The 23,218-nt window shown below is 46.8% G+C and overlaps 1 protein-coding gene across 1 annotated transcript; it reads left to right on the top strand.

Annotated features, from left to right (window-relative positions):
* The first annotated feature begins 169 nt into the window (after nt 1–169).
* On the top strand, nt 170–22,531 carry fras1 (Fraser extracellular matrix complex subunit 1). The gene is given in 31 exon segments (XM_053421116.1): nt 170–209; nt 325–444; nt 1,542–1,721; nt 5,450–5,574; nt 6,897–7,037; nt 7,113–7,340; nt 8,471–8,584; nt 9,809–9,959; nt 10,901–11,060; nt 11,141–11,309; nt 11,890–12,136; nt 12,871–13,118; nt 13,120–13,216; nt 13,858–14,018; nt 14,104–14,251; nt 14,328–14,533; nt 14,621–14,777; nt 14,880–15,080; nt 15,172–15,359; nt 15,873–16,148; nt 16,229–16,461; nt 16,551–16,711; nt 16,906–17,120; nt 17,488–17,638; nt 17,887–17,994; nt 18,086–18,245; nt 18,398–18,514; nt 18,599–18,765; nt 19,924–20,129; nt 20,403–20,549; nt 20,861–22,531. Coding segments are annotated over 31 exon segments (5,613 nt in total). The 3' UTR covers nt 21,452–22,531.
* The last annotated feature ends 687 nt before the right edge of the window (nt 22,532–23,218 follow it).

Raw genomic sequence — 23,218 nt, forward strand, 5'->3', positions numbered from 1 at the left:
TTTCAAATACAGCTTAATACCTCAAAATAGCTGCACAGTCCCAAGGGGCTAGTATGTATTTTCCACTCCGACCACTAGATGGCGGCAGAGTGCCTCCAATACCTTCCATGGTATGTGTTGTATTTGCACCATCAGGCACAATCGTCACCTCGGCGGCATTAAGACCGGAATGGGGTTTGAGGCAAATTTGCAACATTCCTCCACAAGGGGTTAAATATATCACTGCTGCTTGTTTGTCAACGCAAAAAACAAAAGACGTTCAATGTGACACAACATTAACACTGGCTGTATGTGTGTGTGTGTGTGTGTGTCTGTGTGTTGCAGGCCTGCTGCAGTACAGCCACGAGAAAGGGGAGAAGGGCGGCAGCCAGTTTTTCAAGTTCAACCTGGTGGATCCGGAGGGCAACAAGCTGATCGACCAGTCCTTCTTCATCAGCGTGCTCGGTACGTTTCACCTCCAGCAGAAACACAACCTGAGGTGTTTTCCTCTGTTCGCTGGAAGAGGAGAAATCCATTACCACAGATTTATCTCTTTCTGCCGTTTGCCCACTGATGTGCCCGATGCACCGGGCACGCACACGGAATGAGAATTGTGCAGAGATGCTTTCTGTTTTTAGCCCGGATATATCATAGTGATATTTACTGTCTGAGTCTTTTACAGTTTTACAGAGTTCCCCCTTTAAAAAATGACAGAAAAAAAGCAGATTCGAATATCAAGGATTTGGGTTTATATGTTTATTCTCCTTCTGCTAATATATAGATAAAGAACAAAAAGTTATTTAAGAGCAAAATACCTTATTTCCCTCTATAAAGGAAGAATAAACCTTTTTAAACCTCAATATGAGCAGAATTTATCTTTATCTTGTTTGTGGATGAATCTGACATCTTCTCTCTATTAGAAAATCACTCACGCACAACAGTTGCAGGGACGTTTTTCTTTGGACCTGTAAAGATATAAAGTTGTAGATTGATTTATCTCGCTGCACTTTCTTTGTGTTGCTGCTGTAAACCGATCGTTAGAACTCGTCTCTCCTCCAACGGCTGGAAACACAGAAATCTCCGGTTTCCCTTGTCCTCCCGCGGCCGCCGACCGATCTGCAGCAGCGACTCAGCTGTGAAATGGATTCTCTGTCCCCCACAGCGTCCTGACTCTTTCATATCTCCCCCAGCTCACTTCAGGTCCTCATATCTCTTCCCACCACCCTGCCCTCTGATTACCTCCCTGCCCCTCTCTCAATCTCTCCTAACCCGTTTGTCCTGTCTCACTCCCTCACCCCCTCCCGATCCTCCTCGCTGCCTCCTGTGCTGTCGACCATCTTAATCTGTTTCACTGTTTGTACTCGTACCTGTGTCATGTCTCAGTTCCTCCTCTTCCTCAAGTCCCGTCTGCTCCTGTTATCTCCTCTCGTCTCCAGATCCGTCTCAGCTTCTCTCTCCTCCACCGCTTCCCTCCATCGTTTCTCCCACATGAGCAATCGACTCCTAACGATTGTATTATATGTGAAGCTCTAACCTTCGTCTCCCCCCCCCCCCCCCTGCAGAGGACCGCCTCCCCCCCTCTGTGGTGGTGAACAAAGGTCTGGTGCTGGATGAGAACACCATGAAGAAGCTGACCACGCTGCAGCTGTCGGCCAGCGACCAGGACAGCGAGCCGGGGGAGCTCATCTACCGCATCACCAAGCAGCCGGGCCTGGGTCACCTGGAGCACGTGGCCAACCCAGGTAGGCAGAGGGGGGGGGGGGTGCTGCTCCCAGTGGGAACAGCTCGGGTTCGGGAGACAGGAAGTTCAACTTGATACGTGGAGGATTTATTTGAACTGCAGAAAAACAGACAAAACCAGCGGAACAGACAATAAGGATCCCAAAAACAGTTAAATAATATAATATTTGTTGGAATAATAGTAGTATATATAGTATAAAACATTCATACAGGTCATGAATATCTAAACTGACCTTCACTCACCAAAGGCTCTTTGAAAACTTAAGATATTCAGTGACATTATTATTCTGTTTTAAAGTAAAACACCAATAGATTAAAGTTCTGAGTGAAATTAATCTTCTATGAGAAGTAATAATATTTTGGCCGATCTTCACCTGTAGAAAGAGTTTATGAAAAACCAATATTAATCATACTGTTTGTGTGTGTGTGTGTGTGTGTGTGTGTGTGTGTGTGTGTACGTGTGTGTACTTGTGTGTGTGTGTGTGTATGAGAAAAATAGAGGCAGAAGAAATATTAATTCATTCTTCATCAGGCAGTTGGATTTTCTCCAGACTCATTCAACATGAATTAATCTCCAGATAGTTTCATCTTGTCTTTGATAATTCACTGCACACACACTCACACACACACACACACACAGACACACACACACACACACAGGGGGAAGTGTAATGATCCTGGCTCCGGCTCCTCTCTCACCACAGAATAGACTCGCTGCCTCACACAGATACAGACGAGTGACGAATGAAAGTCAGATCCAACATGGAGTGTGTCGGTGAAGAGTCGGGACACTCGAGGCTCGCTGGTTATTGATTGTTAGAAAGTCTCTGGACTCTGCTGGAGGGAGGAGGCTCCATTATTCCAACAGATATCATCTCATTATGTTTTTTCGATGACGGTGGTGTAGAGCGATGTCTCGACTCGTGGACGTCAAGCGGCGGAGGAGGAACCAGCCAATCAAATCACGTTTAAACAAACACTGGAGCTCTGGTGGCAGCCGTTAAAATCCCATGGATGCAGATGCAGGTTGTGTTTGACAGTCAGTTTGAGCCTTGAAAGAAGAAATGGAGGAAGCTGCTGAACCTGGTGTGTGTAACAGCTCGGTCCAAATTCCCTTGGGTTTCCAGCTGAGTCCATAGAATCCTGATTCCCACATCAGAACCTTCAGTGTCCTCTGGATGAGCTCTATTTTTAAGTTCTCACCTGTCTCTAACTCAAACACGTGATTATTAGCTTCCGAGCGTTTCTGCTTCTCCTAAGTCACCGAACGCTCTCACAGAATATTAATAAACTCTCTCTCTCAGGAGATTCACACTTCACAGAGTCGTTCCCTGCTCGCACACACACCGGTCGCCTCTTCCTCCTCAGGGATTGGCCGACAGCTGACGAGGGACCGTGGAGGTGACGGCACACAGCGATGAACGCCCAAACAGCCGAAGACTTCAAAAAGCTGAAGGTCGTGACTCTGCTGTCGTGCAAACCGGTGAAGTCTGTGATCACATTCACTGTCACTTCTGTCAGAGACAAAGTTTAACGTGCAGCTCCGACTCTCACAAATGCACAAAAGAGTCGAAAGTTCCGTGTTTACATCGAACTTCGTGCTCAGCTGAAGTCACATGAGATTTGTTGAGGTCAAACGTCGGTTGTGCAACGTGAGGTTTGTCCCTGAGAAGAAATTTACTTTCCACACAGGGGGAAATTGAAGTTGTGTGCAGACAGATTGGAACGGAGAATAAAACGGTAGATAATAAGATACAAGTTCCTATTTTAAAACTTTTATTTTTGTGAAAACTTTTCAAAACTTTATAGTACACTCTTATTTATACCAAAAAAGTCCCATTTTCATTCAAATAAATAGTCTTCTCATCCGTTTTATTGTTTCTTTTCTCATTCTGCCTCGTCTGGTTGTATTTCCTCCCTGAGAAGCACTTTGAACCGTTTATTAAAGATAAGACCAAATAAACAAAAATCATTTTAACGGAATTTAATTCGATTGGCGCTCGACAGCGTTCAGCCGGCGTTCCTCCTTCTATTTCCTGTCAAGACAAATGGAATCAACAGCACGATTCATTTTAATATAATCGGTCGACGGGAGGATCTCCATCCCTGACGGAGGATATTGCTTCTGTCTCCGTGTGTCTGCCCGTCCTGATTATGGTGATGACTCCTCGTCGGGGGAGTCGGTGCCACGGTGAAGGAGGGTGATGGACTTCTGCTTGTTTCACTGTGTCCAACCCTGACGTGAAGAAGATTGATGTTGAAAAGCCTCCATTTCCATTTTCCTCAAGGATCCAGTGACACATCTGAAGAGTGATCGTCCACCTGGAATCAAACTCCTGACCCGTCTCATCGGGAGGTGTTCTTATTTCTCCCTCTTTTCATTTTGAAGCGCTCCTCCCATCATGCACGGGGAAATTACTTTTCTATCCGTCACGCTTCTTAAAGGAAATAACAAGGATTCCATCAGTGGGCTGCAACGTTCGACGAGTCACTAGCGTCTCATCAGAGTTGACTTCCTTCTCTCACAGGCCTGTGAATGTTAATCAACTGCCTTCATTTCATGTGTTTACTTGGTTAAAGCAACGCTACGTAACTTTTACTGAGCAACAGCGCCCTCTGCAGCCACAGTGGGGGATTAAAGGCTCATTTACGTCCTTTATGTTAGCATGGTTGTTTAGCGATACATCCACTAGAGGGCAGCGCAGAGCCCAGAGTTTCCGACATGTGTCCGTGCTTTATATCAACAACCACTTTGAATGTATTTCTCAGAAAGATCTGCAGAGGCTCCTTTCTAGAAACTTTTATCCAAGTATCTCTGAATAACAAACCAATAGAATTCACCTTCCTACAATGTAAGAATAATTTGTATTGTATTTTTAGGACAATAGACAAGTTATATTTGATTGTTGCATTAAAACCTGATTGTGTTTCCCCCTGTGTCTTAATCCATTGAGCCTCGTTAGATTGTTATAGATTTAACTTTTGTTTCACTTTCAGTTTGTGTCGCTCGTTTAAAACGATAAAAGCAAAAAGAAGCGGAGGAGAGACAAATCAAAACAGTTTGAGCTCAGAGACAAAAACACTGAATATAAAAACCATCTGAAACGAGCATGTGATGCCCAGATGGAAAAGATTAAGAAATATATTAAGAAACATATGAACTGAGGCTGAGGGACTGGACAGAAGAACAACTGACGAGTGTCTGTGGCAGCGCGTGTTCAAAGGGAATGGATGTTCTGATGATGTGTGTGTGGGGGGGGTGTTCAGAGAAACAGGAAGTAGACGATCTTCTGTTGATTGTTCCAATTCCACTTAATTCTAACTCCCTCTCTCTCTCTCTCTCTCTCTCTCTCCCCCCTCTCTCTCTCCTCCTCTCCCCCCCTCTCTCTTTCTCTCCCCCTCTCTCACCCTCTCTCTCTCTCCCCCCCTCTCCCTCGCTCTCTCTCTCTCTTTCTCTCTCTCTCTCTCTCGCCCTCTCTCACTCTCTCTCTCTCTCTCTCTCTCCTCTCCCCCATCTCTCTCTCTCTCCCTCTCTCTCTCTCTCTCTCTTGCCCTCTCCCCCCCCTCTCTCTCTCTCTCTCTCTCTCTCTCTCTCTCCTCTCCCCCCCTCTCTCTCTCTCTCTCTCTCTCTCCTCTCCCCCCTCTCTCTCTCTCTCTCTCTCTCTCTCTCTCCCCCCCTCCCCCTCTCTCTCTCTCTCTCTCTCTCTCTCTCTCTCCCCCCCTCTCTCAGGCACCCGGATCAGCACCTTCACTCAGGCCGACCTGGCTTCACGCAGCGTCCAGTACGTCCACAGCAGTGAAGAGGAGAAGCACGCCGACCAGTTCTCCTTCACCGTGTCCGACGGGACCAACGAGGTGAATAACAAGTTTTTAAAAAATCCATATAAACAAAAGAAAACGTTCCTATTTTTCTCGATCCGTTGCTCCTAACAAATCCCGTGAGGATTCTCCAAAGTACAAACACATGAATAAATATGATCAAGTCCTTTTTGAACTCCAGAGCTTTTCAGAGTCGTGAGGAACCGAGCGTCACTCCGGTTCCCTCCCCCCCCCCCCCCCCGAGCCCCTCGTGCCCTCATGCATAAATCTGCCTTGCTAATCCGGACTAATGAGGACTTGAGTAAACATGTGAAAAAGGTCATTTGGCCTTCACGCCCGGCTGAGTGCAGTGTGAAGAGGCTCCGTGGCCACTGTGGAGGTTTGTGTTTGTGAAGTGGTTTTCACTGCTTTCACTTCTGTGGGCTCTCCTCTCTCCAGCTGGGAGGCCCCACGTTCACTTATTCTTTTATTTATTTATTTATTCATCTATCGTGTGTGTGGTGAATTAGAAATGCGTGGGATTTGTTTTGTTCTTTTTAAAGTGAAACTACAGCAGAATAGTTTGCGGTGAGATGTTCTGTCAAAACTGCTGTTTGTGTTTTTGAAGTTCTTATTATAGACAATGTGCACACACAGTTTAGAAAGTGACTATAAGTAGTTTAAAGTATTTAATTTGACATATTCAGAACCATCTCCATCACCATTGCAACGCATAGATCTCAAACCTCCAGTAATTGACCTTTGACCTCGTCAACCTGCTTCACACTCTTTTTATCATGATCTATTAAATTGTTTCCTATGAAAAAAGTGAAAAGGATGAAAGAAGTCCTCGATCAATGAGTTCTTCTTAGTGGAAATCTGTTGTTTTTCTGTAATCTCACTTACAAACAAACAAACAAACAAACAGAGGTGAACATAAAAACCTTACATCATCATCTGTGCCCCCTGGAAAAACAAAACATCTTCAAAACGACAAATCTTTTCGAGTGACACCAACCTGAACATGAGCAGAGTCTGTCTCACTTGTGTTTATATCAAATCTGTTATTGTTCCTCGTATGAATCTCTTCCTGAACTGATTCTCAGCGACGGGGGATAAACTCTGATGCTAATATGAAGCGTCAGCAGGGGGAACGCAAATCAAGTGGAAATACAAAGTTCTCTCTGTTTTTTGGGATAATGTTCAGCTTGTAATGTTTAATAAATGTGATTTTTAAAAGCAGTCAAGGAAACTAACTCCTTCAGTTGCAATATTACATTCTAATATTGTTCCACAAGAACAAATGAAGGTGTTTGAGGATGTTTTTCACTTCTGATTTTGCTGCAGCTTGGATTCATATTGTGTTGTGTTGTCGCCAGGTGGCTCAGACCTTCTACATCACCATCAAACCGGTGGACGACTCCCTGCCGCTGCTCCAGGTCCCCGGCATGAGGGTGCAGGAGGGCGTGAGGAAGACCATCACCGAGTTCGAGCTGAAGGCCACAGACGCCGACACGGAGGTGAGACCCCGGAGAATCTCATTTATGACAATCTAGAACCCTCGATTTCCTCGGTTAACTCTCGTCTCCCTCCAGGCGGAGTTCATCGTCTTCACCGTGGTCCAGGCTCCTCGCCACGGCACCGTGGAGCGCACCAGCAACGGGCAGCACTACCGGCAGACCAGCAGCTTCAGCATGGACGACGTCTACCAGAACCGCATCAGCTACAACCACGACGGCTCCAACTCGCTGAAGGACCGCTTCACCTTCTCCGTGGCCGACGGCACCAACCTGCTCTTCATGGTGGAGGAGGGCGGCAAGGAGGTGTGTGTCTGTGTGTGTGTGCGTGTGTGTGTGTGTGTGTGTGTGTGTGAGGGGCAAATTCCTGACATTTTTATTACAGCTAGATGATTGAATTAGCCGAGTTCTTGTATTCATGGGTGCACGTACATGTGTGTGTGAAGGTCAGAGTTTGTGATTGTGTGTGTGTGTGTGTGTGTGTGTATGTGTGTGTGTGTGTGTGTCTGTGCTTCTCTGACCTTTTTTATGGCAAAGAGCGTGAATCAGCATTTTAATTTTGTGTGTCCATATGCTCGGGTCTTTGTGGGGACTTGGTTATAAAAACTGCAGAGTCGGGACATTTAGAAAAAAAACTGGAACATTCTTGAGACATTTTTAGATAAGTGGGGACATTTTTTGAAACGTTAGAATGAACTCGCCTACACCTGCCTCCTGCACCAGCTGTCAATCACACGCCCCCCCCCCCCCCAAATGGACCATAAATAGATAAATGAAACATGAAGGTAAATGTTATAAATCAAGTGAGAGTCATTTTCTCATAGACTTCTATAGAAACAACCAGTGTTGTCGCCCTCTGCTGGTCATGCGAGAGAATACAGGTTTCAGTCACATCCACATTGGCTTCACTTTTTGCACCATAAGGACATTTTGAAAAACTGGAAACACGTTCAGAAAGTTGGAACATAAACGGAAAGTGAGGAAATGTTTTAAACGCAAAGGACATAAAGTGAGAACACGCACACACACACACACACACACACACACCTTTCTCAGGCTTGTGTTCATTATCCTCTCACCACCACCCGAGGACATCAGGCTCCATCGTCACACATGTTCTTCGCTGATTGAGGTGAATTCTTTGCCCCTGGAGCTGCCCTCTTATTAAATAATGTACGAGCTCCTATAAAACCGTGCGGATGAATGCATCTTTCAAATGGCACATGTCAGATTTGGCCTTAGCAGCGTCTGTGTGATGAATACTGGAGCTTTATATCTGGTTTAATCAGAAGGAATTCAATCTCCTGGATCCAGGACTATTCAGGCAGAAAAATCTGAGGGAGAGAACCTGAGCCAAGAAAACCTAAACGTCCACAGACCACCAGGAATGATTCAGAAAATAATGTCCTTCAAAAACTTTTATTTGTTTTTTCCAGATCGTGACGGCCGCTCCCCAGAAGTTCAAGATCGATATCCTGCCGGTGGACGATGGAACTCCGCGGATCGTCACTAACCTGGGTTTACAGTGGCTGGAGTACATGGACAACAAGGTACCAATCAACTCTATCTTTAATAAACATCTTCATACATTCTGTGTTCTGTTTAATAGATGCTAAAATGTGTGATGGAGATAATACTCCATTTTTTCTGATATATTAACTTTTGTTGGTGCAGTAGAAGTTACATAATAATAACACATTATCTATAAACGTCTTCAGAAGATTCAAGCTGTCTCTGTGCATGTGTAATCTACTTGCGCCCCCTGCTGGCGCAAAGACCTCATCACAGTGAATCCCATTAGTTTCTATGGCTACTGTAAAAATGTCTCTTTATTCATTTGTCTGAGATGGTTTATCGCAGAGGAAAAATATGATGCAATATGAAGCTGCTCTCTCACATCTGCTTCTAACAGCTGGAAAGAAAGTGAAACTTTAAGAGACATCAGTTACATCATCGTGACGTGAAAGTGGAGAAAAGCTTGTTCCTGTTTTATGTTTATGGGTTTGGCTTCAAAGAAATGATAAACAAACTGTATTTATAACTTAAATCACTTTAAACAACTCACTTTCACTATCACACTTCATTCACACGCTGTCGGCTCAGCTGTCAGGGGGGGTGTGGGGGGGGTCAGTGTCTTGCCCAAGGACACTTCAGTATGCAGACTTGCACTGGGGGATCGAACCACGACCTTCTGGTTAGTGCACGACCCTCTCTCCCTCCTGAGCCACAGGAATCCCTGCAGCGTACTTTCAGTGCCAGACCATCGATGGACCTTTAAAAAACACAAACTCAACAACAGAAACACACGTTCTGCTCGAGTCCCTCTCTCCACAGTCGTCAGAGCTGCTCGTTAGTTTCTCTTTAATATTCTGAGGCCTCGACCTGAACGTGTAAAGGTCCTTCAGATAATCTATGATTTTAATTGACACCTTATAAATGAAATGTAATTGTGTTAAATGGTCAAATTCAGTTTTCCTGCAAAAGAAAGCATGTGGTGAGTTCACAGTTGAATCCCTTTAAATCTGTCTGGTTTTTAATATCTTTTTTTTTTGTAAACTGAGAAATGTTATCGATACATAAACAGAACAAAAGATGAAACTGAAATTTGCAGTACTATATTATCCGTAAACAAAGTCGCAGCAGGACGAACGTTTCTCCAAACCGTTCTGATTCAGTAAAGTCAAGTTTGTGAAGCTGCTAGAGAGTAAACAACAACAGTTAAAGTATCTTATATATTATTTATAACGAGTGTTCATTCTGTTCCCGTCCCTCAGGCCACCAACCTGATCTCGAAGAAGGAGCTGCTCACCATGGACCCCGACACCGACGACGGGCAGCTGGTGTACGAGGTCACCACCGAGCCCGGGCACGGCTTCCTGGAGAGCAAACTGAAACCCGGCAGCCCCGTCAGCTCCTTCACACAAGGTGCAGTCCCAGTGCTGGATCTGATCAGAACCAGTAGATCTAGAAACCAGTGATGAAGAGCTGAAGACTCCTCCCTCCTCCATGTCCACTGTGTCTTACCTTCACTCCAGGTTGTGGTTGAAAGGCACCTGAGTAGCCGTGGGAGGGTTTTCTCCAAATTGCCTTGGTGTGGTTGGTGCATTGTACAAACAACAATATAAAAACAACAATAGAACAACAATATATACAGTAAGAGTATCAAGGAGCTCAAGCTATACTTGAATCAGCCTCAGGGGGCAGCAGCTAATATTCTGTGGCGTCCTTTTATCTCACGTTTCTCCACACAAACACAAACTGTGATTCCTGCTGTAGGTGTTTCAGGTCCAGAGGAAGTTCTGTCTCATCTCCATGAACAGGTTTCTGTGAATTAAACGCAGACAAATCAAAAAGTCGATGCGTTTCCATCCCTGTGTGTCTTGTTCCCTCCTCACAGACTGTTCACCTGCTCTGATGATCAAACTAGAAACAGGAACCAGAAGCTTCCAGGCGTCTTCTAAGTGACTCTCTCCGGGTCATTTCTTTCTTTATCCCTTTTGTTTGGCTTCAAGCTCTCAATTACAAACTCGCCCTTTTCTCTCCCTCCTCCTCTGCAGAGTGTAAATGAGCAGACATCGTGGAACCACTGGTGACTTTCATCTTTTATTCCCAATTTCTCTCCAGTAATGAGAAAAAGGCCACAGGCTGCAGATAATGGAATCAGTAATTCACAGGGAATACATTTCCTCACAAACCCAGACCTCCCAGAGCGTTACTCTTTTCTTTGGGGAGGGGGGGCGGGGGGGGGGGGGGGGGGGGTTGTCCCTTTCCACAGAGGAAGGTCGTGGTTGAACATCACAGCTCTAATTGTTGATCCACCTGCTGATAACAGACATGTGACTTCTCCTGACCTTGTTTCCCTCCAGCCGACGTGAACCTGGGTCTGATCCGCTACGTGCTGCACGAGGAGAACGTCCAGGAGACCATGGACACCTTCAGGTTCCTGGTGAAGGACAGTAAACCCAACGTGGTCAGCGACAACGTCTTCCACATCCAGTGGTCGCTCGTCAGCTTCCAGCACAAGAGGTCGGTGTCGTGACGCGTGAGACAGAAATAAACAAATCAATGACTTTACCTCAGAGATCTCTAACACGGTGGTTCCACAGCTACAACGTGAGTGAGAAGGCCGGCACGGTGGCGGTGACGGTGAAACGAACTGGGAACCTGAACCAGTACGCCATCGTGCTCTGCCGCACGGAGCAGGGCAGCGCCACCTCCACCAGCAGCGTGGGGTCGAACCCCGGCCAGCAGGACTATGTGGAATATGCTGGACAGGTAACAGTGGATTTATTAGAACAACATTATTACAATATTATGATGAATTTTCTTTCTTTTTCATGTGCAATTTCACCACTTGTGCAATTTGTGTAACAAATCTTCATCGCAGTAATTTATTATCATTTGCAATATTCTATTTAACTTCCTCCTTTATCATTTCATTTCTACTCATCGTCCCTGTAGTTAATATTAGTTTCTCTCGATATGCTTTCATTTTATTTAATTTACAATACACTTATATTTTTACTTTATTCTAATCTTCACTCGTATTTTAGACTTAATTCTTTACTGGGGGTTTTTCTGTATTCTATTCTACCTTATAATGTTCTGTTCTGTAATTTGGATCAAGCTGGCACAATAATTTCCTTCTGGATTAATAAAGTCTTAACTTTTGTTGTTTTTTTAATCTTAGAAAACAGTAATTCATTATTTTTGATTAAACAAAGTCGTCCTGCTCACAGTTTTGTTTCTGCTCATTTTAAGACACTTTATTAATACTACATTATTGTCACTTATTAATTCACTGAAACCTAAACCATCATGTTATCCCTCTCACTGCCGCCGGCTGCGTTCCCAGGTCCAGTTCGACGAGCGCGAGGACACCAAGGTCTGCACCATCGTCATCAACGACGACAAAGTGTTCGAGGGAATCGAACTGTTCCACGTGGAGCTGAGCATGCCCGTGTACGCGCTGCTCGGAGGAAACACCCGCGCCATCGTGAACGTGAACGACACCGAGGACGAGCCCACGCTGCAGTTCGACAAGAAGATCTACCACATCAACGAGAGCACCGGGTTCATCCACGCTGCCATCGAGAGGAAAGGTGAGGAGCAGGAGGAGGGTGGGATAGTCCAGCTACTGGGAGGTCAGAGGTCAAGGTCACCTCTTGAATGGGATATATCAAGTCTTCCCCCATAGTCCAGGCAAAGTAGCGTTTTACGACCGACTAATTGTAAAATAATGTGTCCAGAACAACATACTAAAAGTCCTAAAACATCCTAGTTGAGGAAATATGTTTAATTCTCATCAATCCAAGATGTGTGCCAATGAGGCCAGGCAACAAGACACTCAAGCAGGCTTCATTTTTTCCTTTACTCCGACCACAATAAAACGTTACATAGTAAAAGTATACATGAAAAGTAGCTTTTTTTGCATTACAAGTTTCTTTTGAAATCAATTTTAATATGCACATGAGCTCCACACTTATTGAATATGTCCTAATTTGCATAGGCAGAAACACCAATCACATTTTATGACAAATACATCGGCCCAATCTTCATCCATCATCCCACTGCCAATGGGTGATGGCAAAGCTGCTTTTAGACTGGCCTCTAACCTGAAAACTGCCCCCCCCCCCCCAGCACACAAGCCTCCCCAGCCCAAAAGAATAAAGAATTAAAACAATTTATTCGATTTTTGGCTCCAAAATGAGTAACTTTGCCCGGACTACCAGGGGGTTTCTTCACAGGACAGCCATTCTAGTCTATCAGTTTATCTGTTGAGTTCAGGAGCTTGAAGGTCAGTGACCCCTCCCCCCCCCCCCCCCCCTCTCCTCAGGTGACACCTCCAGCACCGTGTCCGCTCTCTGCTACACCGTGGCCCGGACGGCTCAGGGCAGCAGCCTCCACGCGCTGGAGTCCGGCTCCGACTACAAGAGCCGCGGCATGACGGGCGACAACCGCGTGATCTTCGGCCCCGGCATCCGCTTGTCCACCTGCGACGTGAAGCTCATCGACGACAGCGAGTACGAGCTGTCCGAGGAGTTCGAGCTGGTTCTGTCGGACGCCTCGGACAACGCCCGCGTGGGGGGGGGTGACCGTGGCCAAGGTGGTCATCGATGGACCCAACGACGCGTCGACTGTGACTCTGGGGAACGCCACCTTCACCTTCAGCGAGGACGCAGGTCTGAGTTATTAAAGTTTATAATCTCTGTGGGGGAATGAGGAGGAACTGCTGCAGCCAAGAGTCTCAGGATTCAGTCCAGACCAGTAGTTCAGTCTGAGCTGTTTTCAATGTTCAAAGTATTTAAATAAGAGTAAGTGTCTGGTGATGAAAGCAGTTTTACCAATAGTGGAAGTATATGTTGTGTTATATTGTGTATTTTTCAGGATTCTAGTTGTGATCATTATCCACAATCAGCCGCCTCCACGTCCACAGTGTTAAAGCAAATGACACATCGCTAGAAAGATTTACATTCTCTCTCTCTCTCTCTCTCTCTCTCTCTCTCGAATAAAGGCATCAACCACGCGTCATTTAACACCCGGCACAATTAGTCACCGCGAAAACGAAGTTGCTCAGTCAATTTATTCTGCCGCGAGTAGTTCTCGACTTAATCATTTAAATACCGTGGAGCGAGTCGGACTCACTAGAGAGAGAGAGAGAGAGAGAGAGAGAGAGAGAGAGAGAGAGAGAGAGAGAGAGAGAGAGAGAGAGAGAGAGAGAGAGAGAGAGAGAGAGAGAGAGAGGTCGTCTGGTGTTTGAACTTCTCGTCTCTTTGCCTCGTTCGACACTCTGAATAAAACCTGATCCTTTTCCAACCTGCAGGCACGATTGAGATCCCGGTGCTGCGTCACGGCAGCGATCTGTCCTCGCTGACGTCCGTGTGGTGCGCCACTCGACCTTCAGACCCCCCCTCAGCCAGCCCGGGGGTCGACTACATCCCCAGCTCCAAGAAGGTGGAGTTCAAACCTGGCAAGACCGAAGAGGTGAGGATGGAGTCTCACTGTCAGATGGTCTCACTACAAACGTCCTCTTCGCCTGTTCTTCATTCTGCTGCCTCTGTTTCTACAGACCTGCAGTTTGACCATCATGGACGACATCCAGAACCCGTCCATCGAGGGGTCCGAGTCCTTCGTGGTGTTCCTCAGTTCTCCACAGGGGGCGGTTCTTCAGGAGCCGTACGAGGCCAACGTCATCATCAGCGACACCTTCCAGGACAGTAAGTGTCAATCATCTCCTCTTTGGATCGACGATAGAGGAGAGACAATCAAAGACTAATGCTCTCCCTCTCTCAGTTCCCAGCATGCAGTTTGTTAAGAGCGCCTACACCGTGAAGGAGAAGGACAGCGTCCTCCACATCCCCATCATCCGAGCCGGCGACCTGTCCTTCAAGTCTTCAGTGCGCTGCTTCACCAGGACCATGTCGGCCATGGTGATGGACGACTTCGAGGAGAGAAGAAACGCCGACGAGTCACGGATCACGTTCCTCAAAGGAGAGAAGGTGGAATGATCTGTTGATCTGTTTATCTGTTGATCTGTTGATCTGTTGTTTTTATTCGCTCATTAAACGTGTTTCCGTTGCCTCCAGGTGAAGAACTGCACGGTCCACATCAACGACGACTCTGTGTTCGAGCCGGAGGAGGAGTTCCAGGTGCATCTTGGGACGCCGCTGGGCGACCACTGGAGCGGCGCCATGGTGGGCGTGAGCGACATCGTCACCATCACCATCACAAACGATGAAGATGGTAAGCAGAAGGCGCAGCTGTGGTGAATCCCACTGAGTGCTGGGTGGTCTTACGTCACCACCAGGGGGCAGCACTGTGACTCCTCCTCTTCTCCTCCTGCAGCTCCCACCATCGAGTTCGAGCAGGCGTCCTATCAGGTGAGAGAACCTCCTGGTCCGGACGGGGTCGAGGTGCTGAACATCAAGGTGGTGCGGGGGGGCGACCTGGACCGGACCTCCAAGATCCGCTGCAGCACCCGGGACGGATCGGCCCAGTCCGGCGTGGACTACAACCCCAAGAGCCGGGTTCTGAAGTTCCCCCCCGGTCAGTGCTGCAGACCCTCGGGTGACAGAAGAAGAAGAAGAAGCTGATTCACGAACACGTCACGAATTGTCTGGTTTCTTTTGCTTCGTAGGGATGGACCACATCCTGTTCAAGGTGGAGATCCTGTCCAATGAGGACAGGGAGTGGCACGAGTCCTTCTCATTGGTCCTCGGCCCCGATGACCCTGTGGAGGCGGTGCTGGGGGAGATCAAGACGGCTACCGTGACCATTCTGGACCAGGAAGCTGCCGGAAGCCTCATCCTGCCTTCCACACCGATCGTAAGAAAACGTCAACACAAGTACTCACACTCCCAGGCCCCATTTTACTTCTGTTGTACAATATGTACACAAAACAACACAACGATACAAAGCAAAGAGAAGAAGCTCGAACAGGAGAGTTTTCAGGTTTTCTGAGGAGACGACATGTGTTTGTTTCCTGCAGCTTTGACAGCCAAACATATTTTTTAACCACTTTCAGATCCGACACAGCAAGAAACATCCCCCCCCCCCCCCCCCAACCACCCACCCACCCATCCTCTAATGCATATTCAGTAACTGCGTTTTTCCTTCAGGCGTTTGTTTACAGCTTCTACATTATAAATGCATTTCAGAGGCTTCGTTCCTTTTTCCGTTCAAATATTAAATGCTGGGTGATTTTACACTAAACGCCTTTTAGGACTCAGCAGGAGACTCGTCTCTCCCTGGACCATCTTCATTAAACATCCCTCCTCCCTCCTCCTTCCTCCCTCCTCCCTCCTCCCTCCTCCCTCCTCCCTCCTCCCTCCTCCTCAGGTGGTGTCGCTCGCCGACTACGACCACGTGGCCGAGGTGACGAAGGAGGGCAGTAAGAAGACGCCCTCCCCGGGTTACCCTCTGGTCTGCGTCACCCCGTGTGACCCCCACTACCCCAAGTTCTCTGTGATGAAGGAGCGCTGCGAGGAGGCCGGCATCAACCAGACGCAGGTCCACTTCTCCTGGGAGGTGGCGGCGCCCACCGACACCAACGGAGCCCGCTCGCCCTTCGAGACGGTCACAGACACCACGCCCTACACCGGCGTCAACCACATGGTGAGTGTTTAAATATGTTTATGTGTGTTTTTGTATATATTCTGGATTTGTTTTTATGTACGTGTGTGTGTGTCTTCCAGGTCCTGGACAGTATTTACTTCAGCCGGCGTTTCCACGTGCGCTGTGTGGCTCAGGCCCGAGATAAGTCCGGTCACCTGGGGACGCCGCTGAGGAGCAACATCGCCACCATCGGCACCGAGGGCTCCATCTGCCACACGCCTGTGACCACCGGAACCGCCAGAGGCTTCCAGGCCCAGTCCTTCATCGCCACGCTCAAGTACCTGGACGTGAAGCACAAGGAGCATCCCAACCGGTAGACGCAACCAGAAACATCTTCACCACAACGTGTATGAACTCTTAATGTGTTTTTATTAATCATTAACCTGGACGTTCTCTGTGTAGAATCCACATCTCGGTGCAGATCCCCCACCAGGACGGCATGCTCCCCCTGGTGTCCACCATGCCTCTGCACAACCTGCACTTCCTGCTGTCGGAGTCCATCTACAGGCAGCAGCACGTCTGCTCCAACCTGGTGACCCTCAAAGACCTGCAGGGGCTGTCCGGTGCGTCGCTGACAAGCAACACAACAAACACACACCTGACATATTATCTAGACACATCACAAACCCCTCTGAAAACCAAACAGGAGATTTAACAAAGGCCACGTTTTAGGTTTAAATCCTCCCGCGGTTCCACAGTGTTTCACATTTCATGACACCATGACACTTACTGCCCCTCCCCCCCCCCCCCCTTTCAGAGACGGGCTTCCTGGACGACGTGTCCTACGACAGCATCTCTCTGGGACCGGGCTTCGACCGCCCGTACCAGTTCAACCCCAACGTCCGGCAGACCAAGAGCATCCAGCTCTACAAGCACCTGAACCTGAAGAGCTGCATCTGGACCTTCGACGCCTACTACGACATGACCGAGCTCATCGACGTGTGCGGGGGGTCGGTCACCGCCGACTTCCAGGTACTTACTGAGGATGGGTGGTTAATACACGGGTATTAACCAGGCAGAAAAACATGTAGATGGATATTCAAGCATCAAACATTATTCTGAGAACCTGTAGGACTTTGAGAAGAGATCCAATGAACAATGAGAAGCTGCTTTCAAGGTCAAAGTGAAGGGTCAACTTGAATCAGTTGTTGTTTAGCTCCCCAACGATCTGACGGCTGAGCTGCTCTCACAGAATCTCACGGGTCTAGAATCTGCTGACACACCAGAAGTTAAAATTTCCTTGGTCGAGACAATGTGGGAAAATCTCGGCTCTGAATACGATGAAGAAGCAGAACTCAACATCTAGAACCAACATTAAGTCGTGTGGTTGCTCCTCCAGGTCCGGGACTCGGCTCAGTCCTTCCTGACGGTGCAGGTTCCGCTCTACGTGTCCTACATCTACGTGACGGCCCCACGAGGCTGGGCGTCTCTGGAGCATCACACCGAGATGGAGTTCTCGTTCTTCTACGACACCGTTCTCTGGAGGACAGGTCAGAGCCAGTTTGTCTCTATGAGCAAATCAAAATATGGAGTGTGAAGTTGTTTTTATATCATCAAATAACAAATGAAACCCGAACTTATATCAGGAACATGAACACATGAAATCAGTTATAAGAAGAAGACATGAGAGCTATTTAAAATGACTTCTGGTCCATGTCCCATGTCCACTAACATGGAGGAGGCAGTTCGTCCTAATGCACAGAACATACAGTCTAAAAATGTTGTCTCACGTCTGCAGGAATCCAGACGGACAGCGTCCTCTCAGCCAGACTCCAGATCATCAGGATCTACATCAGAGAAGACGGACGACTGGTGATCGAGTTCAAGACCCACGCCAAATTCAGAGGTCGGCTCCGAGGGGAACTCACAGACTCTTATATCTCCCCAGCCACTAGTTCCTTTGGTCTAACTGTCCGTCCATGTGTCCCCTCCTCCAGGTCAGTTTGTCCCCGAGCACCACACCCTCCCCGGACACAAGTCCCACCTGATGGCGCCCGACCACCTGGGGGGCATCGAGTTCGACATGCAGCTGCTGTGGAGCGCCCAGACCTTTGACTCTCCGTACCAGCTGTGGAGGGCCACCAGCTCCTACAGCAGGTCAGTGCAACCACACACGGCTGCAGCCAGGGGGCGCTGCAATGAAGATGGATTCATAAAGGGATCAGGAAAAACCTTAAAACCCCAGAAGGCTTCGGTCGTCACTTTACCTCGTGAGTAATCCTCCTGTTCTGATGTTTACCCTCCAACAGGAAGGACTATTCTGGAGAGTACACCGTCTTCCTGATCCCCTGCACCGTCCAGCCCACTCAGCCGTGGATCGACCCCGGGGACAAAGCTCTGTCCTGCACGGCCCACGCTCCGGAGAAGTATGTCCCCCCCCACTCGACCAGCAGTGTAGAGATAAAACACACAAACACACACTGTAACGGGATTCTGTCACACTCTGTCAGGTTCCTGGTGCCGATCGCCTTCCAGCAAACCAACAGGCCCGTCCCGGTGGTGTACTCCCTCAACACGGAGTTCCAGCTGTGCAACAACGAGAAGGTCTTCATGATGGACCCGGCCACCGCAGACGTGTCCATGGCGGAGATGGACTACAAGGGAGCGTTCTCCATGGGTAAGGCCGGAAGTTCAAACCCTCCTCCTTCAGATATTTAGGTTTCTGCCTCTCACTGGAAAAGAAAAGGCCCAGGCAGACGTATCTGAGGGATGAGGAGCAGAGGACGTGAAGGTTTAGAAGTTTGGTTTCAGCTAGATTTAAGATTAGTGCAGCTTTGACACTGTGACACTGCAAGGTCCAAGAAGTTTTGAACCACTAGGTGGCGTTGTGAGCAGTGATGCCACCTCTTCAGTAAGGAAAATAGCTATTGACTTTCCTAAAAGTCGCTAAATGACATCATCTCATTATTTGCATAATTATAATGGACGGTGTAGGACAAACAAAAAGTGGGAAAAAAACACCCTTAATATGTTTAGAACTACAAATGTATCGCATTCACTTGAGAGAAAAAAAAAATTCTGGGAGATTCTGAGAGAAAATTATCTCGGAAATTCCAAGATAAGTTCTCATATAATAAAAAAATTAATTAAAAAACTCTTGTTTCTCTGATTTAATTATCCCAGAAGAAAACATTTTCAAGTGAATGCAATATGCTTCCATATTCTACTGTTTTTTATATTTTTTTTATATTGCCATTGAAATAGGCCATCACTTCAAAAAAATAACTTCATGACCTTAATACTGTGTCTAGACCAGGGGGCAAATTCCAAGACTTTGAATTTGCATATAGACCCACATTACAGAATGACTCAGTGTCATTCTCAAACAGGAATGTAAATGTAAAAAAAGAATGTCCTTCTTGAACGGTATTTGAAGTTTATGATGATAAGTGTCGAGAATGACGATTCGCAACTGATGTGGAGCCAAGGTCCTGTTCTCCAGGCTGAAGTCATCAAAGTGATCGATAGAGGGAGAGAACAGTCGTGTGATTCAGTTTACAGCTCAAACAGCAGATTTTATTTTGCTGTATCACTTTAAAGATTTGTTGGATTTTAGTTTTGGAAGAGCAAACTTTTAGTCAATCTCCTTCCTCCTATTTTCATTAAAAGAAATTGATGATTATTTTACTTCATAACAGATGAATACAATTCTCTGTTCCTATATTCAGTCTGTGATACTTAATGAACCTTAGAAAACCATGACCACGTTAAAGTGACAGATTTTGATGCTCCTGTGCAAACCTGAGAAAACCCTTTCCTCTGCCGCCCCCTGCAGGTCAGACTATGTACGGCCGGGTGCTGTGGAACCCTGAGCAGAACCTGAACGCAGCCTACAAGCTGCAGCTGGAGAAGGTCTACCTCTGCACCGGCCGGGACGGATACGTCCCCTTCTTTGACCCCACGGGGACGCTGTACAACGAGGGGCCTCAGTACGGCTGCATCCAGCCCAACAAGCACCTGAAGCATCGCTTCCTGCTGCTGGTACAACGACTCTCCTCTGGACTGGGATGCCACAGGACCAGATGTTTATAGATTAACTTGCTGCACCGTGTGAATCATGATTGTTATTTGAGTCACTGACTTTCTTCAACATGCAAATCTTCTCTACTCTCTATTCTCCTGCATTTACAGTACATTACACGACCTTATAAACTATGCTACAGAAGTAAATTTACTCTAAAAGTTAAATTCCAAACTCCTCAACCTTATGGTCCTTCATTTATTAAATGAACATCTTCTCTCTTTTGGCTGCAGGATCGTAAACAACCGGACGTGTGCGACAACTACTTCCACGACGTTCCCTTCGAGGCTAACTTCGCCTCCGACATCGTGGAGCTGCAGCCGGTAGCCGCCATGCCGGGCGTGGACGGCTTCACCATGAAGGTCGACGCCCTCTACAAGGTGCGTGGAGTCGCCTGTCCACAGAAACTATATTTTTGGACGAGCCTGTAAAAAATGAAAAGTAGACGTTAGGACAAATATAGAAAAACTGAATCCAATGTCATATTTCTCAGATTTGCTGAAACGAGTTGGATTTCAGATCATGATTTTGTTGTTTTATTCCTTATTTTTATGTGATTAACGTTTAGTAATTGAAAGATATGTGTTTGTGTGTGTGTCATTGGAATCAACAGTGTAAGATGTTCATGTGAGTGTAAATGATGAATAATGAAAAGAACAAACTGAGACTAAATCAACCATTTGATTGGCAGGTGGAGGCGGGGCACCAGTGGTACCTGCAGGTGATCTATGTGATCAGCCCGGAGTCGAGGTCCAGCCCCCGGATCCAGCGCTCGCTGACCTATCAGCTGAGTCGGCCCAGACGGGACCTGGTGGACCGCAGCGGGCGCCTGACGCTGGACGAGTCTCTGATCTACGACAACGAGGGCGACCAGGTGAAGAACGGCACCAACATGAAGTCGCTCCGCCTGGAGGCCGGCCCCTCCCCCAGCTTCAACGCGCACGTGGGCAGCTCGGTGGGCGGGGGCGTGGCCGCCGTCACCATGCTGGTGCTGGTGCTGCTGGCTTCCTGCTTCCTGTTCGCCCGCTGCCGCCGCCGCGCCGCCGAGCAGAAGAAGAGCCAGAGCGCGGCCAAGGCCTACGAGGAGTACCCGCTCAACACCAAGGTGGAGGTGTGCATGGACAAGTGTGTGGAGAAGAACTTCAGCTCCAAACACTGCACAGTGAGGAACGTCAACATCCTCAACCGCAACCAGGACGCCAACAACAGCAAGGCCAAGGTCAAACAGGTCAACCTGGAGGTCAAACTCCACAACAACCTCAACGACGGCACGGAGGTCTGAGGAGGAAGAGGAAGAGGAAGAGGAGGAGCAAGTAGAAATATAAAGAAAAAAGGTATTTTCTAAAGGAGAGTTTGTACTTACGGAGCGAGATGTTTGTTAATGTATTTTTATACCACTTTGAAAAAGGGAAGAGTGTGAAGCACAGATGGCCACGCGGCATTTTTAACCATTTCACAACTGGGCTACCTCAGGAATCCACAAACCGCCTTCATCCGAACCCGTCGCTCTATTCATCAAAACCCTCTACTTCTCCTTTCACCTCATGTTCAGCCGAGACGCTGGAGATTGTTCTGAATAAAAAAAAAAAAATCGCTCAGCGCTGCTAAGTCGACCGCTAGTCCTCCTAGACGTCTTCCTGTTCTTCATCCTGCAGAAGACTCCAGAGAGAGAGAGAGAGAGAGAGAGAGAAATGATAAACGACAAACGAGGCCTTTTCAAGTGCAATTAACGCCATCAGACGTCTTTCGATCTCATGAGCTGGAGCTTTTATTTGCATTTTTTTTTTTTTAAACGTGTCTTTCATGCCTTACTCCGACAGCTGCCAACATTAAGTGCCATGCAGTGTTTCTCCTCATGAATTCCATCCAAAGAGTCCGAGAGTGAGAGGTGGAGAGTTGATGGTTCGGATCCCGTCCACATGACTGAGAGTTTTTAGCCTAATCACTGAAATTAACCACTTTTTAAATGATGTATTTTGTAATAGATGTGTGCGTCAAAAGACACAGAATCCGCCCCCCCCATGTATTATTCGTATTATCTTACCCTCTTATGATGTATTATGTTACGCTACTGACGATGTTAAGACTACTGGTATTTTTTATTTTTAAAGTGTATGACACTGGTTGGAGAGCAACAAAAAAACAAACTCTCTCTCTCCATTGGTCCCCTTAGATCCCGCCCCCTGTCTTCTTTTTTTTTCAACTGCGTGCCTATCAGACAATATCGGAATTGGGGAATTCTGGGGAATAAAACATTATATATTTTTGGTGCTATCATTTTGTGGAGAATAACTATGATGCTATCAATACGATGCCTGTATTTGGTGCCTTTTTTTGGTAATAAAAAAGAAACACAACCCTCGATTGTTGTGTATTTATTTGTCATTATATCACATTTTAGATGTGTTGAGGGAATTTCTTCCTTCTTCTTTTGACCCAAACCCACAGGACCCAGTCGTGTGTACATTAAACTACTACAACTGTGGACTTTGTTTTTATTTAAAAAATATCTTGTAGGTTTAATATGAATAAAAGTTGCTGCAGTACATTGTAAATATCACTAATATATAGTTGTACATATATTTACTTTGTGTCGTGTGAAAAACACATTTCAGGTACATAAGTCCTGGGAGGTGTGTCTATAGATTCTTTGTGTGCACAAGTTCTTTACTTGATAAATTAAACAAATCATGTTTGTAGGAGATAAATATGTACTGAGAGATATTCAAGGTTATATCCTGCTGGCACAGGACGAAAACACGTTATGTAAAAAAAGATAATCAGATAGATAGATAGATAGATAGACAGATAGAGAGAAAGAGAGATAGATTGTCTTCCCTTCACTCGAGCTGGTTTGTCTTCATTTTTGTCGGCGGACGTTTAAGTGAGAGTGGAAATTCAAACAGCTCAGGGTGTTTCATTTGAGGTGTGTTAAACTAATGAGTTTCTGTTTGTTCAAACTCTGATTTACATTCATCAACACTCGCAGGTCACTATCTAACCTTTTTAAAGAAAACACAATTTACAACATTTGTTTGTATTGATTTGA

This window comes from Pleuronectes platessa, chromosome 4, assembly GCF_947347685.1.
Source record: "Pleuronectes platessa chromosome 4, fPlePla1.1, whole genome shotgun sequence".
Taxonomy (NCBI): domain Eukaryota; kingdom Metazoa; phylum Chordata; class Actinopteri; order Pleuronectiformes; family Pleuronectidae; genus Pleuronectes; species Pleuronectes platessa.